Source organism: Oryctolagus cuniculus, chromosome 17 (genome assembly GCF_051225735.1).
Source record: "Oryctolagus cuniculus isolate XC-2025 breed Fujian yellow rabbit chromosome 17, ASM5122573v1, whole genome shotgun sequence".
In the NCBI taxonomy this organism is placed as follows: domain Eukaryota; kingdom Metazoa; phylum Chordata; class Mammalia; order Lagomorpha; family Leporidae; genus Oryctolagus; species Oryctolagus cuniculus.
The window spans coordinates 49,073,076-49,089,391 of NC_142883.1; the positions used below are offsets into that span (position 1 = coordinate 49,073,076).

At 52.9% G+C, this 16,316-nt stretch overlaps 1 protein-coding gene across 2 annotated transcripts in view; it reads right to left on the reverse strand.

Moving 5' to 3' along the window:
- The window catches only part of NCBP3 (nuclear cap binding subunit 3), a 34,589-nt gene extending 24,350 nt beyond the window's left edge, over nt 1-10,239 (reverse strand). The window contains exons 1-3 of one of the 2 annotated variants that reach the window (XM_008270876.5): nt 9,941-10,239; nt 7,762-7,827; nt 5,624-5,729 (exon numbers count right to left, since the gene is read on the reverse strand). In XM_008270876.5, coding sequence (XP_008269098.1) covers nt 5,624-5,729; nt 7,762-7,827; nt 9,941-10,123 — 355 coding nt within the window. In that variant the 5' untranslated portion in view covers nt 10,124-10,239. The remainder of the gene's footprint in view (nt 1-5,623; nt 5,730-7,761; nt 7,828-9,940) is intronic. The other variant, XM_008270875.5, reaches the window with a different exon arrangement.
- Between the last annotated feature and the right edge of the window lie 6,077 nt (nt 10,240-16,316).

A 16,316-nucleotide genomic window follows, 5' to 3' on the forward strand; every position in this document is an offset into this window, starting at 1 on the left:
TCAAGTCCCAGATGCTCAACTTCTGATCTTGCTTCCTGGCTACTGCCTGAGAAAGCAGAAGATGGCCAGAGGGCCAGCCCTGTAACATAGTGGGTAAAAGCCACTGCCTGCAGTGCCAGCATCCCATATGGGTGCTGGCTCAAGTCCTAGCTGCTCCACTTTCAAGCGGGAGACCTGGATGAAGCTCCCGGCTCCTGGCTCTGGTCTGGCCTTTGCAGCCATCTGGGGAATGAACCAGTGGATGGAAGACCTCTCCCTCTCTATGTAACTCTTTCAAATAAATAAATCTTTACAAAAAAAAAATAAAAATAAATAAATAAACTTACAATACATATGAACACTAACAGACACAAACAATTTTAATAGTTTTGTTACTACATTTTGAAGAGGAAGAGAAGAGAGCCCATGTTTATTGAAAGTCTGTGTCCGTGTGGTCAGACAAATCTGGTAAATATTCTCCCTGACAGCTCAGGTTCTTGAAGACGGAGTGGCATCAAGTCTTGTGAACCTCAACAAGTCTTTAGGGGCAGCACAGGAGTAATAGGGGCTCGAATGTAAGATGGGAGGCAAGGTGTGAAGCCCAGGGGCTGGCTTCTGCTCTTGCCTGTGACTCTGGAGGAGTGAGCCGACGGTTCCACAGAAGGGAACAGAGGACAGAGACGGCTCCTGATGGTGGCAGACCAGGTGGACTGAAGAGCAGGAGATGGATTACCCGATAAAGACTAATCTTAAATGAAACAAGCAGAGAAAACAAAGGCAAAAAAAAAAAAAAAAAAAGAAAAGAAAAGAAAAAATTACATAAGTAAATATAAAAAGCATCATAGCACTGCTTTATCAAAGTATTACATTAAAAAAAGAAAGCTGACAGGGATGGAAATTAAAATAAAAACAAAAGGGAAGGCACGTGAGGAACACATTGTCAGACCTCACACGCCTATCTTTACGCAGAGACTGGCACACACAGCTAAGAACTGGACAACAGGCAATTTCATTCAGAAAAAGCAGTAAAGAGACAGAGAAAGAGATGCAAAGGCACGTCACAGAGCTGAAGTAGCCTTAGTTAGCTAGAGGACAAGAAAGGTCCGTTCTCGGAAGAGTCCCAAACTGACAGCGGCACGACCCACTCGAGACAGCACCACTGCAAGCAGCTCCAGATCTGATGGAAGCTGCCAAAGAATGTCCAACGCTTCTGCACCTCGCTGACAACTGCACTGCTCAAAATGAAACAATGCGACAAAGACGGCTCCCAAAATGAAACAATGCGACAAAGACGGCTCCCAAAATGAAACAATGAGACAAAGACGGCTCCCACATGCGTGCCAACCCACGCCATAGGGCTGTCGGCCGACAGCCGCGGCTGCAGAACACACAGGCGCTGGGTTTGAGGACTGGACGTTTACTGAGTGTTCACCACAAGCCAGGTGGTGAGGTCAGGGTGGGCTTTTCTAACAGGAAAAGAAGAAATGAATAACGGGCAGTAAGACATGAAATTCAAGCCTTTAGGAGAGCATATTTCAGAAAATCCCAAGACAAAGTGGCCAAAGCCAAAGCCTCAGATCAGAGTAATCCCTAAATACAGTCACACACAGCCTAACAGGTGACCCAAGAGAAGGCTGCAAAACTTCAGTGAGCACAACTCACCAAAGAACACCTACAGGAGACAGATAAAGGCTAAACGACAAACGACAAAATGCTCATTACTTCAAATGGAAAAGGGAAAACAGTAGTATGACCACAGAGGGAAAAAACAAAGTTAATTCCCAGAAGAGAGACAGGAAGGAAGCACACAGAGCACGGCACTGCCTGCTGTGAGCGCTGAGCTACCGCAACTTCTTCCTTAGTCTGCTTTCCCAATGCTCCCTGACGAGCACAAACTGCAAACCACCTAAGAAGAAAGGTGAGCGTCCGGGGCGGACATGCTCACCCCCACTGCTGACGGCTTTCTTCTGTCTAAGTGTCCACAGCCGTCACTGCTGTGGGAAGATGATGCAGAACCAAAGCAGAGCTGCTGAACTCTTCTGCTAGTCCACTATCAGCTAGGAGAGCTGTCGTTACAGAACCCAAACCCACAACAGGTGACGACAGCATAGCATTAGGTTTTTGTTTTTTTAAGATTTATCTATTTATTTGAAAGGCAGAGTTACAGAGAAGCAGAGGCAGAGAGAGAGGTCTTCCATCCGCTGGTTCACTCCCCAAATGGCCGCAATGGCCGGAGCTGAGCCAATCCCAAGCCAGGAGCCTGGAGCTTCCTCTGAGTCTCCCATGCGGGTGGCAGGGGCCCAAGGACCTGGGCCATCTTCCACTGCTTTCCCAGGCGATAGCAGAGAGCTGGATTGGAAGTGGAGCACCCGGACTCAAACTGGCGCACATACGGGATGCCAGCACTGTGGGCGGTGGCTTCACCTGCTACACCACAGTGCTGGCCCCAGCATTAGTTTCAATAGATTTTAACCTTCAGGTCCAGAATTACATTCCAGTGTACTGACTGCAGCTGTGATTTCAAAATTAGGTAGTAATCTCTAAAAGTGGCAGGGAAGCAAAGAAGCACCTTAAAGTCTTGAGAAGGACTAATCTACTGATTTTCATAGAGGAGGAAAAGGGAAATCTGACCACAGATTAAAAGCTTACACTAAGTCTCTGAAATAAAAAATAGCTTATTAGACAGAATATGTGATCTCTTAAGAAACCAGTCTTTCCCTTAGGAAATGACATGAGCTGTGTAAGAAAGGCACACTAACCTCGTTTCTTTCCTGACAGGATTACTAGGCCAAGAAATTCAAGGAATACCATAGATGGTGCTCTTGCTCTAGTTTCTCATGACAATAAAATGAAAAGACTTATAATTAATGCATCTATGTTCGCGGCATGATTACAGCCAGACGCTGTTCAACATTCACCGACAACTGGCTGAAGTCGAAGCCATGCGGACCAAGGCAGAGAGGACACAAAGGCAGGAGGGCATAGCACTGAAGGGCAGAAGTAACACGAACGCTAACTCAACAGACTAAACACGCACACTTTCAATTCACAAGATGTAATGAAACTGCGGTAAATAAAAAAGGATTTTCTAAAGGTGCCTCAAATACAAGTTGTTTTGCTGGGTGCAATTCCTGGGAGAAAAGAGCTGACCAGACAAAGAGTATCCCGCCATGACCTGGCCAGGACCGAGACAGCACTACCAGTCCTGCCATACTCTCCAAGAATCCAGGCCTGTCTGGAATCAACACCTCACCTGATGAAGGTCATTTGGAAACTGAAAAGGGTCCAGAGAAGAGAGATCAGAAAGCTGTGTCATATAAAGGAAGCGTAGGGACGCCAGTAAGCCCATGCTTTCATTACATGAAGGCTACATTGTGTGGCTCAAAGGGCCACACAATAACTAACAACCAATAACTAGAAGACAATGCTTCTTCAACACAAGGAAGAATCCAAAACCAAAGCTGCCTGTCTTGTAAACAGTTCTCAGTGCTATCACTAGGAAACATTTAAGCAGACGCCAAAGGACCAACAGGAACTTTGGGAAAAGGCCTGCAGCCCTGGGCTTGGGAGCTTGGTCTGGATGACCTTTAAGGTGCCTTCCATCCCTGAGACCCTTGATGTTGGGGACAAGACAGAAGGAGTTTGACATCAAATCATCCAAAAGAAGCAAGTCACTCTTGGGACAGAACAGTGTAGTGTAGCGCATCCCAAAGCATGGTCCCCAGTGCTGGCAGCCTGGGTGGGAACACAGGCTTTAGCCAGGCCAATCCTTCAGTCCAGCCTTGCTCCTAACCTAGCTGTAGAACTCTGGGCAAGCATCTTAACCTCTCAGGTAAAACACAAATGCTAAGTGCATTCCCTCATAAGGTTATTGAAAGGATAAGTTAACTTCTGGCAGAGTGACCAGCATTTAACAAACGTTATTTTTTATTAGTAGTAGTATTGGTATTGGTATTGGTATTGATATTGGTATTCATAGTAGGAATGAACAACTTGTCACCTGGAGGAAGCAAGATGCTGTTTCCAACTTCTCCATTCTCCCAAGAGGCTGCTCACTTAGTAAATGACAATAACATTTACTGAGCACCTCCTACATGCCAAGCACCACTCTAACAACTTAACGTTTTGTCACCGCTGGGAGCAGCCAGGATGAGAACCTGCACTCCAACATGGGATACAGGTGTCCCAAGCAGCATCTTAACCTGCTGCACCAAATACCCAACCCTGGGCTCAAACACCGCTTCATGTTTACTAGCTGAGCGACCGTGGGCATTTCATTAAATGAATGTGTTCTAGCTTTTTTGTGTAAAATGGGGATAAAAATATATACCTCATAGAGTTGTGGGAAACAATAAACAAATGCAACACGTGCTTGACAAGTACTTGGTAAGAAAGCAAGTTCCCAAGAAATAGTAACTATTCCCGATTCTTCCTTTCACTCAACATGGTGCTGAGCTTCTGCTCCCATCAGCCAAGCACGGCTGGAGAAGCTCGCACACACAGACCTTCCATGCACATTCAGAGGCTGCCATGGAGCCCTTAAAAAAAAAAGCCAAACTGAGTGCAGGCTTCGTGGCACGGTGGGTTCATCCATATCAGAGTGCTCACTCAAGTCTAAGCTGCTCTGCTTCCCAGCCACAGTCCTGCTAGTGTACCCAGGAAGGCAGCGGAAGCATGTGTCCCTGCCACCCACGTGCAACGTGCGGATGACAGGTTCTGGGTTTTGGTCTGGCCCAGCTCCAGCTGCTGCAGGCATTTGGGAACTGACTCAGCAAATGGAAGATCTTTCTCGCTCGCTCTCTCTCTCTGCCTTTCAAATAAATAATTAAACCCCCAACCCCCCCCAACACATACAAACTTACAAATACAACACAGGGGGGCCTTCTGCATTCAAATATTTATATTAGAGTGGAATAATAAATAAGGACATAGGCTCACTAAGAGTACTAATTTTCCCTCTATCTGTACACTGCTTTGGAAGACTGGAACAGATTGCTGTACCAGTTGAGAATTTCTAATCTAAAAACCTGAAACATGAAAGGCTCCAAAACCAAACCCTTCTTGAAGATTTTTATTTATTTTCATCTACTTGAAAGGGAGAAAGACAGAAAGCACTTTTCCATCTGCTAGTTCACTCCTTCAATGCCCATAAAAGCTGGGGCTTGGCCAGGCGGAAGCCAGGAGCTCAGAACTTAATCCTGGTCTCCCACATGGGTGGAAGGGACCCAAGTACTTGAGCCACCACCTGCTGTCTCCCATGGCATGCAGCAGCAGGAAACTGAAATCAAACTGACACTCCAATATGGGATGCGAGTGTCTCAAGCAGTAGCTTAACCACTGCACCAAACACCCGCCCCCAAAACCAGAACTTCTTGAACATGATGGAAAATCATATACCTGATTTCATGTGACAGGTCACAGTCAAAACAAAGGTGCATTAAAAATACTGCATAAAATTACTTTCAGGCTGTGTGTACTTCAGAAAGTTAATAGAAAATGGAGTTAAAAGATAAGTTTATTTTGGTGCAACCATGAACTTTTAGAAGATTCCTCATATAAAGCAAGGTTAGATGCATGAGGCAATGGCAGGGAAAAGTCACTCCCTGGGTTAACGTGCACAGATTCCCCCAGAAACACCTTGTACCTTTCTTCATCATGTCTCGGTCCAAGGCGACGTTTCTCTGGGCAAGATTGACTTCTGATCGAAAATGGAAACGCCTGGCTCGCTGTTCTTTCTTCTCAATTGCTTCCTAGAAAGTATAGAAAAAGTCAAGGAAGTGAAACATGGAAAAGGAAAGTTAAATTATCACATGAATCGGCGGCAACTCCAAAACACATCAGGGGTCAGGCACTTGGCCCGTCAGCGAGGAGTGAGGAGTGCCTGAGTTCAACGCCAGCTCTGGGTGCTGACGGCAGCTTCCTATCCGTGCAGACCCTAAGAGGCAGCAGCGATGGCTCAGACAACTGCACTCCTGCACTGAGCTCCTGCTGCCACCTTGGGCCCAGGCAGCTCATCACTGGCATGTGAGGAGTGAACCAGAAGATGGGAACTCTCTTATTCCCTCTCACTAATTTAAACACAAAAATAAATCTGAAATACTGAAACTGAACAGTTTTATAGAACACTGGATTTCATAGTCTATGGTGTGGGAGGGCCCACGTGAACACTGCTGTATACTGTAATACTCTGCATTCTATCACAGCCTATCGCTGTGGCTGGGACACAGGAGGAATTCAGCAAGCATTTGCTGATTGAACGAATAGTGCTGTCCAGTTCCTGAACTATTAGCAATGATGCCAACAAATCACAGCTACACAACCTCAACATTCCAATTCCCCGGGTACAGAACTGAGGCCCAAGTCAGAAGGCTGGAGGTGCCTGCTCACGTTAAGGGGGACAAGCTTCTGATTCTAGGGCTATTTCTAGGAGCCTCTCCCCATCACCACCACTTCCATCATCTGTGGGCACAGTAATCACACCTGGCACACTCCGCCACGTTACATCCGCCCAAGCAGTCCCCGCCCTAAAGCTAGATCCTCGTTTAAAAATAACTCTGATGCAAAGACACACTCTCCACTCTTCCAGCCTGTGTCCCCGGAATTGCCAGTTTTCACCTTTAAGTGACAAGAAGCACTGATGCCTCACTGGAAAAATCATCTACGTTGTGAGTTTCTCCCAACACCTAAGATAAATCCAGGTCCAACTGCCCGCCTCTAGTGGCTCTTAAGAACCCTGCACTAAGAAAACATTTTCATTTCATTCTACTTCCACAGCTGTCTAAAAGATGATCAGTTCTCTTTCTTTTGGCCTTTCAGAAGTGTAATTTAAAATTCTGTGCCAAACTTAATTACACACATTAAAATCAGAAAGAATATCTAAATTGGCTATCAGTGCTTAAAACAAATATGTATTAGCTATTTATAACAAAAATCATGGGTTTGAGCAGCATTCAGTGGAAGAAAGGTAATACTCTCAGGTACCGGGTGGCTTGGCTCTTAAAGTTTAGATTGTGGGGCCCGCGTTGTGGCATGGCGGGTAGAGCCGCCACTTGCAAGGCTGGCATCCCATGTGAGCACTGGTTGGAATTCCGGTCCCTTCACTTCCGACACAGCTCCATGCTAATGTGCCTGGAAAAGCAGCGAGGGATGGCCCAAGTCCTTGGGCCCCTGCACCCATGTAGGAGACCTAGAAGAAAATCCTGGCTCCTGGCTTCAGACTGGCCCCGCCCTGGTCCTTGCAGCCATTTAGGGAGTGAACCAACAGACTGAAGATCTCTCTCTCTCTCAAAATCTACCTTTCAAAGAAATAAATCTTTATGAAAAAAATAATAAAGTCAAGTTTAGATCACCACAGTCAGAAAACCTGTTTTTCAAGTCTGTGACCCATGAAGAATGAAGACATTTACTAAGCACCTACCACGTGCCAGGCACTTTTCATGTTTTCTTTCATTTAAAGTAGAAGAGATACATATTTTCTAAGAAGAGACACAGCTCAAAAAAAAGCATTCTCGGTACAAAGCTTTTTCTTGGAAATGGTTAAGCGCAGGCATCTAAGTACAGTGATTTTGATCTTTTTGTGGATGAGGAACACAAAAACGCTGCCTGGACACTTTCAGGATGCATGAGGGCATCACTGACGGTATCACACAGTTTCCCTCAGGTTTAATGCACTGACAAAAGAAAAGGAGGAGGTTAAAAATATTCACTGTTTTGCAGGTCCTAGGGACCGAGTTCACTAAGCTCCCCTGTGTATCAAGCTGAACAAACCGTGGCCTCTCTTACCTTGGAGGTGACGTCAATCCCGGTGATGAAGCTGCCAGCCTTGTTTTCGTATCTTCTGCTTGTGTCCTAACACAAAAGGGAAGGGTAAGAAACGCCACCGTAACTGAGGGAAAAACCCATGACAAACACAGCCTGACATCTGGTTATTTGGGACAGTTGTTCGTGTCAGCAACCCTTCCCCACCACTGACAACCCCTCATTAAGAAGCCCATCCCAGCGACTCCAGGGTACCAACCAACCACTCCAACAAGATCAGAGCCTGTTCAGCATCAGCTGGAGGTACCCACATAAATGAAAACCTAAAGGTTCTCGTGAAAAATGTCACAGAGGAGGCACAGCCTTTCCACCCCGGACTGGACAAGAGTCCCCTGCCAGGCCACCAGGTGGAGCACAAGGATGGCGTGCACTCCTCCAGACCTGGGGGACCCAGCGAAGCGCAGCGAGAGATGGGACCTGGACCCGGACACACAGGATACCACACACCGCCTCGGCGCTCCTCAGGCCTCGGGGCCCGCCCAGGCACCTGCCAACCTTCCTGACCTCTTCTCCCGCTCTCCCAAAGGCTGCGCCAAGTTCCCACCCACCCCTGCAGGTGCCCCTGCTGGGAAGGCTCTCTCAATCTGCACACGGCTGGCTCCTTGTGTCACCGAGGGTTCAGCTTAAATGTCACTCAGAGGTCATCCTCTCTCTGGCCATCCTACCATGTTCCTCTTCCCCCTCTGTAACCCTCCTCACCTCACCCCTGCACCCCTGTCCCATTAACCTTTTCCTCACAGCATTTAATGCTAATGAAAATTACTCATTGTGTCTCCAAGAGGGCGTCTGATCAGGACACTGATCAAGCGTCTAGGACTGCACCTGGCACAGTGGCGCTTACAATAAACACATAATGAGTTAAATGAATGACCTATAATAATTCTCACTTCACAACGTAAATGAAGTAATGAATAAACGAGAAATGCCATCTAATAGACTGTTCTCACGGTGCTGTTTGTCATCTCCAGTGTCCTACCTTAACCTCTGCCCGTACTCAGTTTAAATGCAAGATATGGGGGCAGGCATTTGACAGGGCAGGTAAGTCACGGCTTAGGTCACCCACATCCCAGGAGGGAGCGCTGGGTTCAGATCCTGGCTGCTTCCACTTCCAATTCAACTCCTTGCTAAAGCACACCCTGGGAGGCAGCAGAGGATGGTTCAAGTGCTTGGGTTCCTGCCACCCAAATGGGAAACCAAGACTGAGTTCCAGGCTCCTGGCTTTAGCCAAGTCCAGCCCTGGCTGTTGCCAGCATTTGAGGGTTGAACCAGCCGGTGGCTAATTTCTGTTTTTCTGACTCTCTCTGCCTTTCACATAAAGGAAAATAAACAATAAAAATTAAAAAATCATAGTAACAAGACTTGCTGAGATACAGCTTGAAAAAAAAAAAAACCACCCATAGCTGGTATTGTGTGGGAAATTAAAAATTAAGTACACGAAAGGAGCCATGCAGCCTGACACCAGTTCTACCAGCCGGACAGACGGCCACCAAGCCACACGCCCACGGCCGCAACAGAGGCACCCCGGCCCATGGCTGGTTTCACTAAGGGTCGGATGCCGGCGCCACGGGTGCGGGGCTACACCGCAGTGGAGCTGCGCGGGGGAAAGACGACCCTCGAGTGGCAGCAAGCAGAAACATGGCGAGTGTTGGCCGCCGCCAAGCCTAGCCTTCCAGAGAAAGGGTAAGGGCCATGTCTAACGGACACCAACCCCACAGGCACAGGACAGGACCCGCAGCGGGACCTGGCAGCCGGCGCTACCCTCACTGTCCCTTCGGGCCCGCTCCTGGTTCGGCTCCCGCCAGGGGCTCCCGCCGACCTCAGCCCCAGCCCCTCCTCGCTCACTCCCGAGCACGGCCGGGCTCGAAGGACCGCCAACGGGGTGTCCTCGGCCACCTCCCAGCTCTCCCCCTCCTCCAGTCCGCCCGACACCCATTTCCGGGCGCCCCGGCGTCCTTTCTCTCGCTCCGCGTCCCTGCTCCAGCCGGGTGCCCCCGCCCCCCGGCGTTCGCGCCCCTCTCCCCCGCTCTCCAGTCTTCTGGCTGAGGCGCCGGTCACCCCCCCTTCCGACTCCTTTCGGCCCCCTTCAGTCCCCTCCGGCACGGGACGCTCGCTCCGCGACCTCCTCCTCGCCCCCAGCCCGTACCGGGATCAGTTCCTTCAGCGAGCGCCGCACCGGCACGATCTCCAGCTCGCCCTCCTCCACCTCCATGGGCTCCGGCTCTCCGCGCTCCAAACCGGACTCTACTTCAGGCAACGAGAGCGCCAGGGCAGGGCCGGCCGGGGCCTCCGCCTTCACCGACACTCGCAGGCCCCGTACGGCCGCCATCGCTGCCCGCCGGCCGCACCACTGAGAGCCCGCCCCACACACCCGCCGGCTAGAGCGCCGCCGCCACAGCCCACAGAGGAGCCGCCGCCGCTACCTAGAGCGTCGTCTGCCTCTGTCAGAAGGACGCCCACAGCGCCGCCGCCCCCTGGCGGCGAGAGGGACCCCAGCCAGCTGGGGCGGGGTCTGGGGTGGAGAAGGCGGGACCGAGTGGGGATGGGGGCGGGCCTGCCGGAGGCGAGCGGGTGAGGTTTGTGATTACAGAAACCGGACAGTCAATGCTTTGAGGACTACACCTGCACTGAAAGCTAACTTTTCCGAGCCACTACTCTATGCTTACAAGCGCTTGAACCCTTAAACAGGAGTTAGGAGTTAGTTCCTATTATAACCCGCATTGCACACAGGAGGAAGCAGGTAGAGACTTTTGCCCAGGGTAATGCCTGTTTAAGGGATAAAACCTTGGTCTGAGCCTTGGTGGTCTGCATTTGTTTGATGGATGGCGCACAAGGTAATGATGATCTTAGACGGGATGCGTGGCCTGCATTTAATTAAAATTTTCTTTAATTGCATTTATTTGTCAGCGACAGAGATCTTCCATCTGCTGGTCCATTCCCCCAAATATCTGCAACTTCCGGGCCTGAGCCAGGCCGAAGCCAGGAGCCCGGAATTCAGTCCGGGTCACTAACAGAAGACCAGGAGAGTGGGCCATTGGGGCAGATGGGGGAGCGGGTCTCAAGGAGGGCATGAGCAGATGTCAGATGCAGGTGCACCTCCCCGGGGGAGCTTGGTTTGGCTCTCAAGCCCCGATGGCCCTGGAGAAGGCAGGTCCATGCTGGGAGCTGAGCAGCAGGGACAGCCCTTTTGAGAAGCTGAGACGTGTGTGGGGGAGGGTGGCCAAGTGGTCCCTGTGAGCATCCCTTTTCTTTTTCTCCTCTAACTGGAGTTGGCCCCTCCCTTTCCTTTATCCTTCCCCCTCCCACCCAAGGATAAGGGGAATAAAAATGGTGGAGCCCTACCTGTCCTGGGGTAACAAAGGGCAAAGCCATCTGGAGACAAGACGCCCTCGCTGTGACACCAGCGGCTGCTGGCGGCAGGAAGGTGGCCCAGGCACTGCCCGGCTGGGAGGGATGCTGTGCCGTGGTTTTAAATGGGACGCACCCAACCCAGGGCCCCTGGTTCACGTCTCCTTGGACCACACACAAGTTGATAGTCAAGGGAGGGTTCATGAGGTAGCCGAGCCTGGTGGAGGAGCTGGGTCCGTGTCCCCCATGCCCTCAGAGGGAAGTCCTCCATCCGAGCCCCCACCTTCGCCTCCCCTGACCACTCAGCATCATAGGCACGGACAGCTGCAGACCCTCATGTCCGGCTTCCTGTTGGAGTCTTTTCTGGAACATTCTGAGGCCCCTCAGACTCACCCTGCTGGGGCCATCCCTGATCAGCACAGTGGCCACTCCAGGGGGGCAGCCTGGAAGCACCAAACCACCTCCTCTCCCCCCACCCCCGGGCATAGCAGGGGTGTGGCCTCTCGAGGATGGCTCATGCCCACCTGCTTCCCCTCCCCACCCCACCCTCTGCCTCGATTCCATCCTCCCAGCCACCATCACACCATCGCTTGTCTGCACACCTCAGTGCCTCACCTCTGGGCCCTCTCTTCTTCTGGTTCTTCCACTCCTTTTTTTTTTTTTTAATTATTTATTTATTTGAAAGACAGAGTTATGGGGGATGGGGAGAGGAGGAAGGAGAGAGAGAGAGAGAGAGAGGGATGCTGTGTCTGCGGGTTCACTCCCCCAAATGGCTGCAACAGCCAGGGCTCATCCAGGCCAAAGCCAAGGGTCTGGAACTCCATCTGGGTCTCCCACGTGGGTGGCAGGGGCCCAAGCTCTCAGGTCATCCTCCACCGCTTCCCCAGGCACATCCGCAGGGAGAGCTGGATCAGAAGCGGAGCAGCTGGGACTCAAACCGGCACGCCGATGAGGGATGCCGGCAGCAAAGGTGGTGGTGTAACCCGCTGCACCGCCACGCCGGCCCCACTCCTGTTCTACACCGTAGCCAGAGCGGCCTTCTCAGCACACGTCCTCCCAGCTCCTGCTCACTCTCCATCTTCATCTTGCTCCACTCCTGACTCCTCGCCCCTGACATCACCACTCCAGTTCTTGGGAAACATCACACTCTCCTACCCCAGGGCCCTTGCACCAGCTGGTCTGTCAGTTTAGAGCTGTGTTCCCTTGCTCCCCCCACCCCGACCCACCTTGGTCTGTTCAGTTTTAGCTTTGTGTCTCAGCCGGAGCCTTCTTGCCTCTGGGAAACCGTCCTAACCGTCCTCAGAGAGCCACTTGCCACAGGCCTTTCCTGTGCAGCCCCTCTGTCGGCTCAAAGTCATCCAGGCACACACATTCGTGTCTGTCTCCTGCAGTGGGCTGTGAGAGCCACAGCCTGGCTTAGTGCCCAGCTCAGCGTCTGGTTGCAGAAAGTCCTGGGCAATATTGAGAGGTTGCTGGACGGACATATCAGAGGGAAACGAGGCCTCTGGCCACACTGGGTCCAGGAGCACAGAGCTCCAAGGCCCTGGCCTGCCTTTACCATCTCTCACCGTTCTGGGCCCGAGCTATTGCTGTCCATTCTGCTGCGCATTGAGTCCACCTGGGACGCGTGGACACTGGGCTAGTGGTTAGGACGCTGGCTAAGACACCCATATCCCTGATCGCAGTGCCTGGATTGACAGCTGCCTTTGGCTCCTGACTTCCGCTTCCTGCTAATGTGCACCCTGGGAAGCAGCAGGCAGTGGCTCAAGCACTTGGGTTCCTGACATTCGTGTGGGAGACCTCAGTTGAATTCCCAGCTCCCAGCTTTGGCCTCAGCCAAGCCCCAGCCAGCGTGGGCACTGGGGGAGTGAACTAGCAGATGGAAACTCTCCTTCTCTCTGTCCACCTCACACTAATTCATTAATTAAAAAATAATAACAGGGCGGGCATGGTGGCACGTGGGTCAGGCCACTGCCTGGGACTCCAGCATCCCACGTGAGTGCCTGTTTACGTCCTACGCACTCTGCTTCCAACCCTGCTCCCTGCTAATGCACTCTGGGAGGCAGTGCGTGATGGCTCAAGTCCTTGGGACACTCGGGTGAAGCTCCTGGCTCCTGGCTTTGGCCTGGCCCAGCCCTGACCATTGTGGCCATCTGGGGAGTGAACCAGCAGAGGGAAGACCTCTCTCCTTCCCTCTCTGCCTCTGTCATTTTGCCTTTCAAATAAATAATATTTTTAAAGGAAATAGCAAGACTATAAAGTAAAAACAAAAGCCAGCTGGGGAGCTGGAGAGGTGACAGACTGCCTACTGTAGGCAGGCAGCACTGGTGACGGGGCGTGTCGCCAGGTGCACCATTGGGTGACTTGGTCCTTACGTGAGCATGCGGGCCCACACATACACACACTGAGCTGATTACCGTGTCGCCAGGCAGGGCCATCTCACGGGACTGCCGTCAGCTGTGCAGCCCATTGTGGGTGCAAACGCGGTCATGTGGCGTGTGATTGTCCGTGACCTTCCAGAAAAGGCAGACAGATGGACACAGTCAGGGAGTGGGGCAGTGACATGTTCTGTATGATGCTGTGATGGCAGGTGCAGCCTTCAACGTCTGTCAGAACCCTAGAACTTACAACACCAAGCAGACCATGGGCTGTAGCTAACAACCGCGTCGGCTCATCCATTGCAGCAGGAGCCGCTAACACAATGCTGGTAAAACTGGATGCCAAGGGCACGCGGGGAACCTGTCCGCTTTCTGCTTGGTTTTCCTGTGAACTTAAAACTCTTTCCAAAAAAAGAAGTCCATTCATTTTTTTTAATTTTAGTCCTGACACCTGGGCCATGTCCCAGCACATTCGAATGTGAAGCTCAGAGAGGGAGCAAACGCAGGCACTGGGACTTGTCCCAAGCTGCCCTGGAGACCCTAGCTAGTGTGTGGCCAGGTGAAGAAAACCGGGAAGAGGGGCGTGGGGACCAGGCCAACCACAGGGGGGCGCCCTTTCTCAACTCTGGGGAGGCTTCCCAGCGTGGTGGGTGGAGACTGCCTAGGAGGAGGGGGAGCAGCTTGGGCTCAGGCAGGGGGAGCCCTGTCCTTGCGAAAGCTCCAGCCTTAGGCAGCGCCCCTCTCGGGCTCTGCAGGAGATCGGAGTGAGAAGAAGGAGCGCCCTTGATGCTGCAGATCTGCACACGGAGATCCATTCCTTCCCTGCTAACTATGGCCGCATACGGGGGATGGAGACACCCGGGGCTCAAAGTGCAGGCAGCACCGACCGTAGGGACCACAGCTAGCTAGGACGGAGAGTGACAGGCCTGCCGGAGGTGGGATGGTGAAGACCCGGGAGTCCACGCAGAGGGTGTCGCACAACCACTGCTGACTGCCCTTGAAAGTAGAGGGGCAGAGCTGTGGCTCATCCCTGGGGGAGAGGCCTGAGCAAGTTTGCAGGCCGAGGGGCAGGGCACAGAGAGTCAGAGAAGGGGCCCACCAGGAGTCAGTAGGGAGAAGGGGTCCCCAAAGGAGAGGCCTAGGTCTTGTGATTCCACCAAGAGGAGCTCTGGGCAGGGGATTCAGCGGGTGGCATAGTGCATAGGCAGCGCAGGAGACAGCCCTAGAGGGTAAGCCCAGCACCAGGCCACAGCTGCAGACTATGGAAGGCTTCCCGGTGGAGGTGCCTTGGAGATGGGCAGTGGGGCAGGGCAAGGGGAGAAGACACATCTGTGAGCAGGATCTGGACAGAAGTGACGCTGCCCTGGGGTCTTGTCCTCTGACCCTCCCTTCCCACCGTGAGACCCCATGGGCTGACAGGTGTGGGGAGGCAAAGACCAGGCCCGGAGCCCAGAGCTGTCCTCTGAGAGGCGCCCAGGCCTCCCAGGGCACACCCAACTGTCCCCAGGCCCTGCCCCGGGCGCAGCTCCCCGACGACTTAGGTCTGGGGGTATGGCTTCTTCTCGCGCTTCCCCAGATGTCCATGTGTGCAGGCCCCCATTCTCCTGGCAGCTGAGATGGGGAGACCTAGGGGACTGTGGGAGCCCTGGGTGAGCCACTGCTCTCTGGGCCAAAGCTTCCCCACCACAGTGCAGCTCCCAAGCAGCGTGGCCCTCCCCAGTGCTCTCACGTTCATGCTCCGACTGTCGGACCCCTGGCCCAGGGATTGGTGGCCCTCTGGATGGACCATCCCAGCGGTTTTTTCTAACTGAGGCATAAGTCTTAGAGGGTAGGGGGAGAAGCTCCCTGGAGGAATGGGCCAGCCCCAGCAGCAGCGGTGACCAAGGGGTGAAGGGAGGTAGGTGCACCTGTTAGAAGGGCATCGGGAGAGGCTAGTGGGGCCAGATGGCTGGGGGCCTCAAACACCAGGCCGAGCAAGCAGTGTAAGGACCGTGGAAGGGTCGTGAGAGGGGCCAGGGCCTGGCCATGCAGGTGCTCACATCACGCCAGCAGGCGGCGAGGTGTGGCTCTGAGGGCTGAGCACTGAGGCTGGGACACCAGTGAGGGGCTGCGAGCCGGTGGGGGCTGGACTTACAGAGCCGTGGAGAAGTGCTTGTTGGGTTTGGTGTTAGGGGAGCATCTCCCCGGCCGCCAGCACCGACCAGGAGAAGGCCAACAGGAGCTTCGAAGGACGACCAGCAGGCAGGCAGGGGCAGCTGTGGTCTCGGGTGGAAAGTCCGGTCACATGGGGCAGCCTTGACTCACTCTACTGCCTGCTCTGCCATGCCGGGCCCTCCAGCGCCACTCGGCTGGAAGCTGCACAGTGGCCAAATACCAGTCGTGCCGCACGTGCTGAGCCGGGTTCTGACCACCCGAGAGGCAGAAAACCATGTTTCTTTTCGGGTCTCGTTTGATTACTACATGCCCAGTGCCCTGGCACAGGGACTTCATTTCCTGTCCAGAACCCATGGAAGGAAGTGCTGGTACTGTTTGCCTTATGCCAATGTGGAGACGGAGGCTCCTCCCATGACAGTTACTAAGCAGCAAAGCCTGGCTTCAGGCTCAGGGCTGGCTGTGCCCGGGGATTTCTCACCACCACCCTGGAAGGCCGTGCTCTGGGAGGGCAGCTGCAGTGCCCAACACGGGGGCCGGTGCCACTCCACGGGGACCTCTGGCCCAGGAGCAGTGATGCCTCCCAGCTGGACCAGACCTTGGCCTGTCCAGAGCCCCTGTGAAACAGGCAGGGTGCCCTACAGG